At 37.4% G+C, this 16515-nt stretch overlaps 1 protein-coding gene across 1 annotated transcript in view; it reads left to right on the forward strand.

The window, feature by feature from the left end:
• Positions 1–11841, forward strand: part of LOC115222843 (UBX domain-containing protein 11-like) — a 42842-nt gene extending 31001 nt beyond the window's left edge. The window contains exons 13-14 of the mRNA XM_029793184.2: positions 7955–8098; positions 11608–11841. Coding sequence (XP_029649044.1) covers positions 7955–8098; positions 11608–11749 — 286 coding nt within the window. The 3' untranslated portion in view covers positions 11750–11841. The remainder of the gene's footprint in view (positions 1–7954; positions 8099–11607) is intronic.
• Positions 11842–16515: the final 4674 nt, after the last annotated feature.

Here is a 16515-nt window from a genome sequence, read left to right on the forward strand (position 1 = left end):
AGACTTTCTTTTGACCCAATATTTACATGCTGTTGGTCTGGCTGGATCTCTGTTAGGACGATGAGTGTTCCAGAAGATCCCATCAATGGCAAGGCCTACTCATGGAATTAACGTGCAAGTGGCTGAGTACTCCACAGACATGTGTACCCTTAATGTACTTCTCAGGGTGATTCAGCATGACAAAGGCTGACCCCTTTCAATTACAGCTACAACTCACTTTTGCCAGCTGAGTGGACTGGTGCAATGTGAAATAAAATGTCTTGCTTTGGGACACTGCCAAGAATTGAACCCACGACTTGACAATTGTGAGTTGAACGTCCTAAACACTAAGCCACACACCTTCACATGCTGTTGTTTATAGATTTATTTGCTTCAAGGTCAACCATTCCCCAAAAAATTATTTCATATTCTCTTGAAGCTTATAAAAAAGATCCTTATGACATTAACAATATATATGTACATATGCATACATACATACATACATATATATATTATATATATATATATATAGTATGTATGTATGTATGTATGTATGTATGTATGTATGTATGTATGTATGTATGTATGTATGTATGTATATATATATACATACATATATATACGCATACATGTGTGCGTGTGTGTGTGTATTCACAAGCACATATGCATGGATAGTTTTTTGATGTCATTGTTATGTCAAGTAGGTACTTATGAGGCTCTGTTCTTTCCATTTTTATTGCTATCTTGTACAAACAAACACCCTCACGTTTGAATGCATGTGAAAGTGATTTTACTTTCATGCATATATCTGTTGACAGGCACATACATATGTGTATGTGTGTGTGTTTAATAACAGCTTGATTCAACCTCTTCAAATTCTTGGAAGTGTAGCAGATACAGGACACATCACATCATGTGTTTAGAGATACTTGATGAAGTGGACTTCTCCTTCGCTCATAACACTTTAAAGAATATGAAGAAAGAGTGTCAAGCTGTTATTAAACGTCTCTAACTCTAACTAAATTTGTTGAGTGCATCGTATATACCATAAAATTGCAGTATGTTATTGAAAAGCTTCTTGAAAAACCCTGCTTTTTGTTTTCTGTTGTGGACCACACGATGAGGAGGTCATTTTGCACTCCGTCTCATGAGCTATAATGGCCAAAGTAGAAGTAGGGATTTTCCAATTGTAATCTAGCTACATTTGTTATTTGCTTCTGGATAGGGCCTGTTAGCTTCAGCTTGTGCATATGTCTGGGACCTGGAGATCCAAGGAGTGGTCTGGAGATCTACAAAGAGGCCTTATGAATTTCTGATGGATGGAGAAAGCCCTACTTCTTTTTTTAGGTGGGACCTTAAAGAGACTTCCTTCCACCAAAATTAATTTCTCATGGTGCCCTGCTCCTGTTTTTATTTTTTTATGGACTTGACAAAACAAATTGACGAGGAATTGTAAGCCCTTTAAATTCAAAGGGGGTAGTGCACCCTAAAACCTTATTATCACAATTTTTATCTCTTCCCAGCTATACCCCAATCACCCTACCCTCTTTTCTAAAATGTGAGTAACTATACACTCTACAACCAGAAACCTGTTCTGTTCTGACCCTTTCTTTCTTTTCTCATCTCTTAGCATAAAGCTGCTTCCCTCTCTACTGTAGCCTCACTCAGTTGAACAGGATCTTAGTGTTGCAGGCTGTTTGGTAACCTCACTAGAGCTGGTGCCATGGAAAAGTAACTAATACATTTTGTAAAATGGTGTGTGTTAGGAGCTAAAAAAACCATGCTAATGAAGACAGTGGGGCATAATGCAGTTCATCAGATCCCATCAGGATCCCATCAAACTGTCCTGCCCTATGCCAACATGGTAGACAGACGTTAACTAATAATTCATTGGGAATAATGGGAATCTAAGTCCTGCCGAGATTAACGTTGCCTTTTATCCTTTTGGAATCAATAAAAGAAGGTACCAAGCAGCAAGAAATGGGGCTGAGGATGGCCTTAAAATTGCAGGCTTTGTGCCTAAATCAAAATTTAATGTTATTTTTATTATTGAGAAAGAAATATCTAGAAAAAAACTATCATTATAGGTGCAGGAGTGACTGTGTGGTAAGTAGCTTGTTTACCAACCACATGGTTCTGGGTTCAGTCCTACTGCATGGCACCTTGGGCAAGTGTCTTCTACTATAGCCTCGGGCCAACCAAAGCCTTGTGAGTGGATTTGGTAGACGGAAACTGTCGTATATATGTATATATATGTATATGTGTGTGCGTGTGTATGTTTGTCCCTCTAGCATTGCTTGACAACCGATGCTGGTGTGTTTATGTCCCCGTCACTTAGCGGTTCAGCAAAAACAGACCGATAGAATAAGTACTGGGCTTACAAAAGAATAAGTCCTGGGGTCGAGTTGCTCGATTAAAGGCGGTGCTCCAGCATGGCTGCAGTCAAATGACTGAAACAAGTAAAAGAGTAAAAGAGTAAAGAGTATTATTTGTGAGCTGGCGCAATCGTTAGCATGCTGGGGAAAATGCTTAGCAGCATTTCCCCTGTCTTTATGTCCTGAGTTCAAATTCTGCTGAGGTTGACTTTGTCTTTCATCTTTCAGGGTCAATAAAATTAGTACCAGTTGAGCACTGTGGTCAACGTAATTGACTTACCCCCACCACCCGCCCGAACTTGCTGGCCTTGTGCCACATTTGGAAATCAATATTCTTTATGCTTTTGCGTTGTGGTCCCCAACTTTTTGGATATATGGACCAGATTCAGGACCTGGATTTCTTTCAGTGTGTGTGTGTGGGGTTGGGGGCATACCAAAAAAACCGTAGCACCCATCAACTACGGAAAAATATATTTAAAGAGCGAAGATCACTGAGACCCGCTGTAGAAGTGCTTGAGGGCCACATGCGGCCTTGAGAGCTGTGGTTGAGAACCTCTGCTTTAGATGTGCTAAATGAGTAACACTAATTAATTAATTAATGACAAGACATGAGTCACGTCACGTAATCACTTGCATTAGCCACTTAGGGTGATTACGTGACTTATGCTCTCTTGTCATAAACATACATATACATATATATATATATATTTATGATATATAAGATGTGTGTGTGTGTGTATCAATGCTCATCTTTGTATGTATTTATGAGTCTTCTCTCTCTCTCTCTCTCATTCTCTCCTCCCTCCATTCGCCCATCCTCTCAAGTTTATTATAGGTTGTGTACATAAGAAGCCCTCCCACAAAAACACAGCTAAAAGTATGTCAACAATGGGACCTGTATGCAGTTGGTTTACATATTAAAACCAGCAGCTAGACCTTCTTCAAACCACACCATGCCATCTTCAGAACAGAAACACACCCACACATAAACACAACAACAACAACAATATCAAAGAAACACGCACACACACACACACACACACACACACACACACTTACACACACGCACACAACTACAGCATGCCACTTGCCATTAATTAATAACATATATAGTTAATTGTTGAAAACCACTAATGAAATTGTGGGAAAAACAGATGTTGTCTGTGCAGGTTCGTCTTTGATGTGGTAATTGGCTTTTGGGAGTCGAAATACTTTATAAATTATATATATATATATACGGTACATAAGTTGAAGCACCGAATTAGTACAGTATTATCCATACAAATTCAAAGTAAGGTGATTAAAATCAAAATATCTTTGTTGCTTATTTTGATATTATATATATATAGTATATATATATATAGAAATATATAGATATATAATGATGTATTATATATATGTATATATATATATATATATTATATAGGTATATATATATATGTATAATTATATATTGTAATATATATATGTATATATATATATATATTGTTATATATATATATGTATATATATAGTTATATATATATGTATATAATATATGTATATATATATATGTATATATATATATGTATATTATATATATTATATATATATATGTATATTATATATATGTATATATATAAATACATGTGTGTGTGTGCTTAAATACACACACATATATTTGCATGTATATATATATGTGTGTTGTATGTATATATATCATCATCTTCATTTAACGTCTGTTATCCATGCTGGCATGGGTTGCATGGTTTGACTGGGCTGGCATGCTCGAAGGCTACACCAGGATCCAGTCTGATTCGGCATGGTATTCTACAGCTGGATGCCCCTCCTAACGCCAACTGCTCCAAGAGTGTAATGGGTGCTTTTATGTGCCACCGGCATGGGTACCATATGCGTGACACCAGTATCTGCCACAACTGCAATTTTGCTCAGCTTGATGGCTCTTCTTCTCAAGCATGACATAATGCTAAAGGTTTTGGCCATTGCTTCCATGAGGTCCAATACTCAAAAGGAGCTTGGCCCCTTTTACCTCCATGAGGCCCAACACTTGAAAGGATGTATGTATACGTATGTATGCATGTATGCATATATATGTGTGCGTTTGTATATATATATATTATATATATATATATATATATATATATGCATATATATTTGTATATATATGTGTATTATATGTATATATTATATATTATATATATATATATATTATAATTTCTTTACTACCCACAAGGGGCTAAACACAGACGGGACAAACAAGGACAGACAAACGGATTAAGTCGAGATTATATCGACCCAGTGTGTAACTGTAACTTAATTTATCGACCACCCCAAAGGATGAAAGGCAAAGTCGCCTCGGCGGAATTTGAACTCGGAACGTGTCGACAGACGAAATACAGCTACGCATTTCGCCCAGCGTGCTAACGTTTCTGCCAGCTCGCCGCCTTAATATATGTGTAATGTATATATATGGTGTATTATATATATATGTGTATGTAATGTATATTATGGTGTGTGATATGTGTTTCTATGTATATATATACATACATATATATATATTACTATATACATACATACATATATATATATATATATATATATATATAATATATATACATACATACATACATATATGATATAGATATATATATAATACATACATATATATATATATTATATATATATATACATACATACTTGTGTGTGTTTATGTGCCTAAAGCCACCACACCCTCGGTCATTTGAGAATGTTACCCAGAATAGATCTCATACTGAACCAGGAGTGAACATTCTGGGAATTTTCTCAGAGCCTTTTACCTGTTAATATATTCATTATATGCATTTGTTTCAGTGTTTGCGTATGTGCATACAGTTATATATATATGTGTGTGTTTTTGTCGTGTATGTGTATACATACGAAGGACATTTTCATGGGTTTTTGTTATGCGTTGACTATTTTTCATATGCCACGCCTAAATGTATGTGACATCATCTCTTCTTATATTAGCATATGTCCTTGTGATATATAAGCATGTGTGTGTGAAGGACATGCCATACAGGACTTTCCCAAGGATGTTTTGACTAATTCTAGATCATCATTTCTTCTTTGTACATTGGCTATTTTCTTGAATTGCAACTCTCCTCACATTATTGATCCAAATCACACGTGCTTGTGTTCGTGTGTATCAAGCTGTTAATAGTTGTGATGACTAATAATAATTTCTCGTATATGCTATCTTCCGTCTTTCATTTACCAGTGCCGGTGGCACGTAAGCAAACCATCCGAACGTGGCTATTGCCAGCGCCACCCCGACGGGCCTCCGTGTCGGTGGCACGTAAAAAGCACCATCTGATCGTGGCCGTTTGCCAGCCTCGCCTGGCCCCTGTGCCAGTGGCACATAAAAAGCACCATCTGACCGTGGCCGTTTGCCAGCTCCGTCTGGCACCTGTGCTGGTGGCACGTAAAAAGCACCATTCAATCGTGGCCGTTGCCAGCCTCGCCTGGCCCCTGTGCCAGTGGCACATAAAAAGCACCATCTGACCGTGGCCATTTGCCAGTCCCGTCTGCCACTTGTGCCGGTGGCACATAGAAGGCACCATCCGATCGTGGCTGTTGCCAGCCTCGCCTGGCCCCCATGCTAGTGGCACATAAAAAGCACCATCTGACCGTGGCCGTTTGCCAGCCCCATCTAGCACGTAAAAAGCACCCACTATACTCACGGAGTGGTTGGCGTTAGGAAGGGCATCCAACCATAGAAACATTGCCAGATCAGACTGGGCCTGGTGCAGCCTTCTGGCTTCCCAAACCCCAGTTGAACTGTCCAACCCATGCTAGCATGGAAAGCGGATGCTAAATGATGATGATAACTGTGAAAGTGACTGTGCTTTACCAGTAAGCTACCAGGTGTAAACCGTTCGTTTTATTATCTATCAATATATATATACGTGTATGTATTATCTATATCTCTAAAACAGAATTTGTGTGTGTGTGGTGCATATGTTCCTTATGGATTCGAAAATTAAGTTGCTGATTTTGACATATGAAGCATCAAAAGATTCAGTAGTCTTTCGGCTACCAAATAAAGTGTGTTTTTTGCACAACAGCTCTTTTTTACTACAAAAATAACCTTGTAAAGGAGGTCAGGTCGCACAATTTTGAGGTCATTTTTGGACAATATTAGGATTTGCTTCTAATCTATGTTGCTAATTTTAATGTTTTTTTTTTGTGTCAAAAAATGCAGCAATGTACGAGGAGTGTTATGAGTGCATTTGTGATGCACAAAACCCTATTTGTCAATGGAAAATGACCATAAAACCTGCTTCTTTGGCACAATTATTGCCACATTTTCAGCACCACTCACTTCTGTTTACTTTTGTTTTTCAAAAATTTCTTTGGATATCTGTTTTCAATATGGGAGAATATGATTTTGTCCCCAAATCATGTTTTCAAAATACCTACAATCCACTTTACATTTTGTTCAACAATTTGAATATAGAGAACAAATTATAGGTATTTGACACCTATTTCTAGCATTAACTATGATTATATCTTTTTAATTATATACTTATATATATGTATATATAGGTTATGAGAGGTAATGGTATCAGTGAGATCCAAAAGTGTCAGATAATGCTGAATAAGTGCTATGGATAGACCATAATTAAGATCCAAATTCGGTGATTATGCGAATAAGGGGTCCAACTTAGGTCATATATCCGATGAAGGGATATAATAAATATCCTAGAAACAGCTGTAAGACCTATTTATAAATGTGACTGTATCGTAGCTATATATATGGGTCATAGTCATAGATAGCTTTATATATAGACAGCTGGTGAATGAATAACAAGAGTCTTACGAAATGAAGCTAAGACACCTTTAACCGTTTTGAAGATTTTTGAAATCATATTCATCCAATGCAGATCATTGTTGATGATAATTACCCTGGTCACATTCTCCAGAAAATTTCTTATGTTTGGCATTGTGGAAAAAGTAGGTAGGTGTGGGGTCTGTCTTCCAAAATCTATATTGGTACGCTTGTCTGCAGCCAGCGGGAGTTGCCACCCAGCAATCCATTGCTACATTGTGTCCAGGTTAGATTGCAGGAAAAACCCATGGCTTATAGAATCCATTCCTTTTATCTTAAGGACAGCTTAATGTTCTTAGTGAATTTTAACACAGTCACCTGCTTTAACTTGGCATTTGTTTCAGGAATTACAACCGTGTTTCGTGGTCTGCTACCACAACAGCTCCTTTATAGGATCCAGTTAGCTCAAGACATCATCAGGAGGAACCACGTCCGGTTTCGGCCCCTACTCCTCTACCATTTTGACGTGGCGGGGCCCACTATGAACAACAGGGCATCAACAATAGATCCCTGTGGAACTCCAAATATAAATAGGGTCCAGAATGTTGTCCTACAGTGACTACCTTTTTTTTTTTTATTTTGTGATTGAGAATGAAGGACTGCAGCCAGTTATTAAGATTAGCACCCTCCGCTCTCATAGAGAGCTTCACTATAAGTCATTTGTTTGGTTCAGAGCTTGGCTAAGAAACAAAGGTGCAGGAGTGAAATTGTTGTCATCTTTGTATATTTTCAGGTCCCAAAGTCCCACTCAGGCACATGTTGAACCTGATGTTGCCAACATTCGAGTGAAATCTGAAACAGGAGACTGTACTTACCTGATAAAGATGAAGTACCTGGACACAATTGGGGACTTAAGAGTATATCTGGATACCCACAGGTAAGAAGAATTTCAGGCCCTGACTTGGTTTGTTTTCGTCTGCATTATGATGGTGATCAGGTGAGTGGTTAGCATTAAGAAATTATCGAGGTACAATATGGAAATCTGGATTTTTCACTTCTAGAGTTCTAGAGCCTCCGCCATTCTGTAAATTTGTAATTTGAAACCCAATATTGCTGTACATCAAATATATGCGTGCAGATAGAGAGAGAAATAGAGAGGGAGAAATAGAGAGTGAGTGAGAGAGAGAGAGTGAGTGAGTGAGAGAGAGTGAGTGAGAAAGAGAGAGAGAGTGAGTGAAAGAGAGTGAGTGAGACAGAGAGAGAGCGAGTGAGTGAGAGAGAGTAAGTGAGAGAGAGTGAGTGAGAGAGAGAGTGAATGAGTGAGAGAGAGTGAGTGAGTGAGAGAGCGAGAGAGAGAGAGTGAGTGAGTGAGAGAGAGTGAGTAAGTGAGAGAAAGTGAGTGAGTGAGAGTGAGTGAGTGAGAGAGCGAGAGTGAGAGAGAGATAGAGAGTGAGTGAGAGAGTGAGTAAGAGAGAGACAGAGAAAGAGTGACTGAGTGAGAGAAAGTGAGTAAGTGAGAGAAAGTGAGTGAATGAGAGTGAGTGAGTGACAGAGAGTGAGTGACAGAGAGTGAGTGAGTGAGAGAGCGAGTGAGAGAGAGTGAGAGAGAGAGAGAGAGTGTGAATGGATGTAACAGTTATATAAAAAACAAGTGGCTTCTGCAGCTTGTTGCTGAACCACCTGCCCAGATGATTTGTTTATTGTGATCAAATGCTGTACATTAGCTCACTCCTTTGGATAAAATCGACATTACCTGTACAGGTGCATGGTGTGCCGCATGTCAGGTGTTGAAGGGATCAGTAGGGAATGTGAAAAATGAAGCGTTTTGTTCAAGATTACAATGAGCTGTTCAGTCTAGGAACTGAAACCATAATCTTGTGGTCGTGAATGCAGCATCCTAACACTAGGTCACATATATACACACACATATATATACACATATATATGCACTCATATACACACACATATAACTATGTAACTATTGATTTGAAGCAAAGCAGTATTTCACCATGGCTGGACATGTTTTGTGGCATGTAAAAAGCACTATTTGATTGTGGCCGTTGCCAGCCTCGTCTGGCCCCTGTGCCAGTGGCATGTAAAAAAGCACCATCTGATCATGGCCATTTGCCAACCTCGTCTGGCACCTGTGCTGGTGGCATGTAAAAAGCACCCACTACACTCATGGAGTGGTTGGCATTAGGAAGGGCATCCAGCCGTAGAAACATTGCCGGATCAGACCGGGCCTGGCGTAGCCTTATGGCTTCCCAGACCCCAGTTGCACCGTCCAACCCATGCTAGCATGGAAAGCGGATGCTAAACGATGATGATGATGATTATATATATATAGGCGCAGGAGTGGCTGTGTGGTAAGTAGCTTGTTTACCAACCACATGGTTCCGGGTTCAGTCTCACTGCGTGGCACCTTGGGCAAGTGTCTTCTACTATAGCCTCGGGCCGACCAAAGCCTTGTGAGTGGATTTGGTAGACGGAAACTGAAAGAAGCCCGTCGTATATATGTATATATATATATATATATATATATATATATATATATATATATATATATATATATATATGCTTGTGTGTGTTTGTGTGTCTGTGTTTGTCCCCCTAGCATTGCTTGACAACCGATGCTGGTGTGTTTATGTCCCCGTTACTTAGCGGTTTGGCAAAAGAGACCAATAGAATAAGTACTGGGCTTACAAAAGAATAAGTCCCGGGGTCGAGTTGCTCGATTAAAGGCGGTGCTTCAGCATGGCCGCAGTCAAATGACAGAAACGAGTAAAAGAGTAAAGAGTATATGTATACATACAAATGTGGGCCTAAAAGTTCATGTGTTGACTATGACAAAATGATGCTAGAGCTGTGAAATCATGCATGCATTAATTTCAGCTCATCTTATTAATAACTGTTGTTACTGCTGCTGTTGTTATTATTGTTGTGGCTGCTGTTGTTCTTGTTATTGTTGTTAGTTTGTTGTTTATGACAAATTATGAACCTCACCAACAACACACATCAATCTCACATCGTCCAGGAAGTTTCAAAACTACTACAGAATATTTATTGGACAATAGGTTATTGTCAGAGAGACAACACAAACCACGGATCTGTCTCTTGTTGGCCAGATTTGGTGACCTGTAAGATGACCAGGACAGAGATGAACCCCTGTAACACTGACACAGCATACAGCAACAACAATGTCAACATTGTTTTCACACTAAAAACAATATTAAACGAATCAATATAATGGCTGCATGTGTGTGTGTGTGTGTGTGCGTGCAAGTTGTTGAGTGTGTCTATATGCCTGAGTGAGTGTGTCTGTGTGTATGAGCATGTCTGTGTGTTTACAGATGAAGTGTGTGTATGTGTGTGTGTGTATGTTTACAGATGAAGTATATGTGTGCATGTGTATGTGTATATGTGTGTGTGTATATGTGTGTGTGTATGTGTATGTGGGTATGTATATTTGTGTATATGTGTGTATGTGTATGTGTTTGTGTTTGTATGTGTGTGTGTATATGTGTGTATATGTGTGTATGTTTTTACAGATGAAGTGTGTGTGTGTATGTGTGTGTAGTGCCTCTCATGTTTACAGATGAAGTTGTGAATCCCACAGGTGGAGAAAGAAGGAAGTGTTGCCTTCTAGCCATTTTGTTGTAATGTGCGAGAGTGGTGACCATGCCGTGAGTTAATGGGCCTGCTCTGAATATACACCTGTAAATTGGAGACAAGGACCTGAGAAACAGCACCTGCCTCAGAAGTCAGGGCATTCATGATTTTATGGAGTTTTTCCATGAGCATCCCTTGAACATCTCTTCCCTATTGAGGATCACATATTTTTAAAATGCTATTTTTCTGGGGGTTTTTTTTTTACGTTAAACCTGTTTGCACACAAAACCCTGATAACCCTGCACACATTCAATGTTTTGTTCTGTGCCATCCATAATGGGTTTTTTTTTTATGCAAACCCTTTGTGATCAATAAAGGAATCACCATTGTTATCATTATTATAGGGTTAGCTGGCAAAATTGTTACTGTGGCGGGCAAAAAGCTTAGCAGCATTTCATACATCTTTATGTTTTGAGTTCAAATCCCAGGGAGGTCACCTTTGCCTTTCATCCTTTTAGGGTCAATAAAAGAAGTGCCAGTCGAGCACTAGGACTGATGTGATCAACTTACCCAATCCCTCGAAATTGCTGGCCTTGTGTCAAAATTTGAAACCATTATTATTATTATTATTATTATCATTATTATTATTATTATTATTATTATTATTATTATTATTCTATGTTTGACTTTTGCTTTATATTTGTACAAGTTGGCTCCAAGTCTCACCCAGAGACCTCAAGAGACAACAGGCTGGAAGTTCATGTTGTTGTTATGCCTAGTGTGTCATATATTATTATTATTATTATTATTATCCTCTTCCTCCTTCTCCTGATGTAGGCCTGCTTTCAGTCCATCATACAAGATTCTGTCGACATTCCCACGTAGGGTTCTCGATGATCCAGACGCAACCATTGAAGAGTGTGGTCTTGTCCCGACAGCAACACTAGTTCTGGAGCTTGACTCAACAGCTAACTATTAAAGTGGTTGTTAAAAATAAACACTTTTCTTGCAATACTTCAGTTACACACACGCACACACACACAATAATAATAAAGCAATTAAAATATTGTTCCTGCTGTTGTTAATGTTTTTCTTTTGTTGTAACTGATTTTTTTTTTAATCTCCAATTCTTACTTCAGGTTATTATGTTACCCCACTGATGATGTGGCCTACCATGCTCCTCCTTTGATGGTGCATCTGGAAGGGGAGACTAGAACATGACCACAATTCACCTAGGGCTACATTCTGACACAAAATTTCCCCAGATAATGCTGCAACTCCTGGATCATATGGGGAAATGTTATCTGTCATAGACTAGTGTCCTGTCCAGGGAACAGATTACACTCTCACCCACTTTATTATAGGGACTGACAGACAACTAGACAGATCACTTAGTTTCACTCACAGTTTAGGGTTTCAGCTGAAACTGAAGGGGCTGTAGGATTGAAAATAGGACCTTGTGGTTGCAGAGCAAATTTCTTAAACCATTTTAACATACTGCACCTATATATATATATATATATATATATATATAAGTATAGATGGGCTGGACACGTCGCCCGGCTCACCGATAATCGGTGGACGCACGCAGTTGAGTGGTACCCACGTGAGCAGAAAAGACCACCCGGAAGACCCCCACGACGGTGGAGTGACGATTTCAAGAGGACGATTGGGATCACGTGGATGAGAAAGGCGCGATCCAGAGAGGAGTGGACAGCGTGCTGTGACCAACGGTGTCAAATGGACGCCTGACGGATTGGTCGGTCAAAGTGAAGTGATCAAAGTGTTATATATATACTTAATAAAAAGGGTTCAGCAAAGATTTGCTTTACCACATACCGAAGGCTGCTATTTCTAAACTTCGGTATGTGGTAAAGCAAATCTTTGCTGAACCCTTTTTATTAAGTATTACTTAAGTTTACCGTGAAATGGTCCTTTTTCATACCGAATTCTACTTGGTGAAATTATTGATTACTTCTTAATTAATTAATTTTACCCTTTGTTATTATTGATATATATATATATATATATATATAATAATAAATAATAAATATTAGGGAATAAATCCAAATTTACAGGGAAAATCAGATTTAGGATTGAATCCAATTTTATAGTAAAATATTATATAATATTAATTAGAGACAAAACCACTATTTTGCAAATCAAACAAAGAAAGACTTAATCCAATACATAAAAAAAATTAATATAAATTAAATAAAATTAAATCGCCACTACAATTGTTTCGTGTCTCTTCTAAGGACATTCATCAGGTGGATTTCAGATCTTCTATTCAATTTTAAGTTAAATTGAATAGAAGATCTGAAATCCACCTGATGAATGTCCTTAGAAGAGACACGAAACAATTGTAGTGGCGAATTTAATTTTATTTAATTTATATTAAATTTTTTTATGTATTGGATTAAGTCTTTCTTTGTTTGATTTGCAAAATAGTGGTTTTGTCTCTAATTAATATATATATATATATATATATATATATATATATATATCATTGGTCTGCTAGTGGCCGGCCCCCTTAATTGTCAGCTAACATCTTGATTTAAGGTTCCCTTTACCAAATCTCTTGATAGTTTTTTATGATTTATCCCTCAGCCCCATTCCTAACAGACACTACTCCTTGTTCTCTCAGGCCTCAAATATACAAAGATTTGATAAAACTAGTTTATAAATTAAAAATGACCCCATAAAATAGTGACAAGCAAAATCTGTAACAAGTCTTTCTTCCTGATACCTTAGTAGCTTCTAAGCTGAAGTGAAGGCAGCATGTTCTTTTTCTATCTCCTTACCTTCTTGGAGATTTTAGGTAAAATTATACTAATGCATCCATTACTAATGGATTAGTAAAATTATACTAATGCATCCATAATGTGTCCATCTGTTTCAATTTAACTAAATTCTAAGTATTTATGCAGCTGAGGATTGCTCTGCATTTAAATTGATGCAATGATTGCATTGTTCAATTAAATGGAGCTGCTTGAAACGATCGTACTGCATTACCGCCGGATATCCTTGTTACTTATTTTGATTTTATTCACCTTATTTTGAAATTGTATGGATAATACTGTACTAAATTCTGGTGCCTCAATCTAAGTACCATATTCATCAGTTTCCATCTACCAAATCCACTCACAAGGCTTTGGTCAGCCCGAGGCTATAGTACGAGAAGACACTTGCCCAAGGTACCAGGCACCATGTAGTTGGTAAGCAAGCTTCTTACTATACAGCCACGCCTGTGCCTATGTTGTTCATTCATTTTTAGGACAGCATATTTGGCTGCTCTCTTTACAGATTAAACAAAAAAACAGGGGCGCCACAATGGTTTGTGTTGTGGTTGCTATGCTGTAGGTGTGAGATAGAGAGAGAGAGAGGTAGGCGGTCAGGGTGGACCAACAATGGGTTCTGTAGGGCAGTGTTTGGTTCACTAATGTTCTATTTACTCACGACACACTTTTGAACAAATAACAATGTGTTTCAATGTATGTGTACATATATTTATATAAATATATATATACATATACATACATACATACATACATACTTGTATATACATATACACACACATACACAAACATATATATTCATGCATGAGCACACACACTGATACATATATATATATATATACATACACACACATATACACGTGTATCTAGAGTTACAAACACTTATACACATACATACGTATACATGCGTACCCTTACATGCCTATAAATGAATGACAGACTATTATTAAATTCCCACTTCATTATTTGCTGAAAAATTCCAAATCAATGAGGTTTATTTATAGAAGGCGTGTCTATGTGTGTGTGTGTATAGACTATATATAGATATTGCTTTAAAGTGCATGCACATTTGTGTGTGTGTGTATGTATATATAGGTGTGTAGATTACATATAGAAATTATTTCAAAATACATACACAGTTCTGTGTGTATCATATGTATATATATTATATATATATCATATGTATGTATGTGTGTATCATATGTATGTATATATATATGTGTGTGTGTGTGTATAATGCCAAGGCTTTATATATATATATATATACACAGTGTAATCAACTTTATATATAGTTTTGTTTATATATAGAAGTTGTATTTATGTATTTAGTTGTCTAGACTTTATATATACAAGTTTATGCCAAGGAAGCCAAAATATAAATTCTGTGCTGTGTCATCAATTTATTTCAGTTTAACCAAACTTTAACTGATTGGGGGTAGGGCGGGAAGACAGCATGGCTGTGTGATTAAGCAGTATGATTTACAAATACATAGGTTTTGGGTTCAGTCCCACTGTGTGACACCTCGGACGAATGTTTTCTATTATAACCCCAGGCCGACTAATACCTTCTGATTGAATTTGATAAATGGAAACTGGGTGGAAGCTTGTCATATTACATATATAGATATGTGTGTGTGTGTGTGTTTATGTATATGTTGTCACCCCCACCACCACTACTTGACTGGTGTTGGTTTGTTTATGTCCAATGATCGATGGGATAGGTACCTGATTTATGAAAAAACAGTAGAGGAGTTGATTTGTTTGACTAAACAGTTTAAGGCATTGCCCCAGCATAGCCAGAGTTCAATGACTGAAACAAGTAAAAGATACATTATGAGTATCATCATCATCATCAGCATTTAATATATGACTTCTGTGTTGGCATGAGTTAGACAGTTCCACAGGATCTGATGATCCAGAGGGTTGCATTGGTCTTCTGAATCCAGGTAAAAAAGCCACAGTGGTTTTGACTGGAGGAGTTTTGTTCCGAGGGTTTTTGTCCCAGTAGGGTTTTGTCTGGATCCCATAAATTAAATGTAACTTTTTTTACCTTACCAAAATTGTAACTTTATTACTGTGATTTCTTTTCCTGTGACTTTATTACCAGCCACCAAGCCCCTATGTCTGCTTTGGCATGGGTTTTATGGTTAGTCACCCTTCTTAGTGCCAACCACCTTATAGAGTGCCCTGGGTGCTTTTTTTCTTGGCACCAATACTAGTGGGAATACTAAGTAACCAGAAAATGCTCCTTGACAACGATGGATTTTGTGAGTGTAAAAACTATATAAAAACTGTAGACAGAAATAAAATATGAAACCCTAAGTTTATCATGAATAAACTATTTTCTGACATTACCCTTTCAGATCAAATATTTATAGTCTGTATTTTGGTCTAAAGAAATTGCCATACAGGATACAAAACTTGAATTTCTGGCTGTGATGGCTTGTGTAAAGATTATTGGACAGAAGGGCGGGGCATCGTTTTTGTGATTTTGTTGTCATCCATTCATTGAAAATAGGTGGCAGGTGTATGAAAGGTTGCCGACATTCCTTTCATTTTTGTGGGTTGAAATTTTCATTTAGATAAACAAATATTTCATAAATGAAAGGCAGTCAATAAACAAGGCCAGATAAACATGTTTATAGGTGCTGGTATGGCTGTGTGGTAAGAAGTTTCCTTCCCAACCATATGGTTCCAGGTTCAGCCCTACTGTGCGGCACCTTGGGCTAATGACTTCTATAAACTCCAGCTGACCAAAGACTTGTGAGTGGATTCAGTAGGCAGAAACTGAAAGAAGTTCATCATATATATATATATATATATAGGTATATAGATAATAGTATTATATATAATATATATATATATTTATATATATATAATATGTATTATATATATATTATATAATATATATATATATATATATATATATATACATAATTATATATAT

The sequence above is a fragment of the Octopus sinensis genome, linkage group LG21 (assembly GCF_006345805.1).
Source record: "Octopus sinensis linkage group LG21, ASM634580v1, whole genome shotgun sequence".
Taxonomy (NCBI): Eukaryota; Metazoa; Mollusca; class Cephalopoda; order Octopoda; family Octopodidae; genus Octopus; species Octopus sinensis.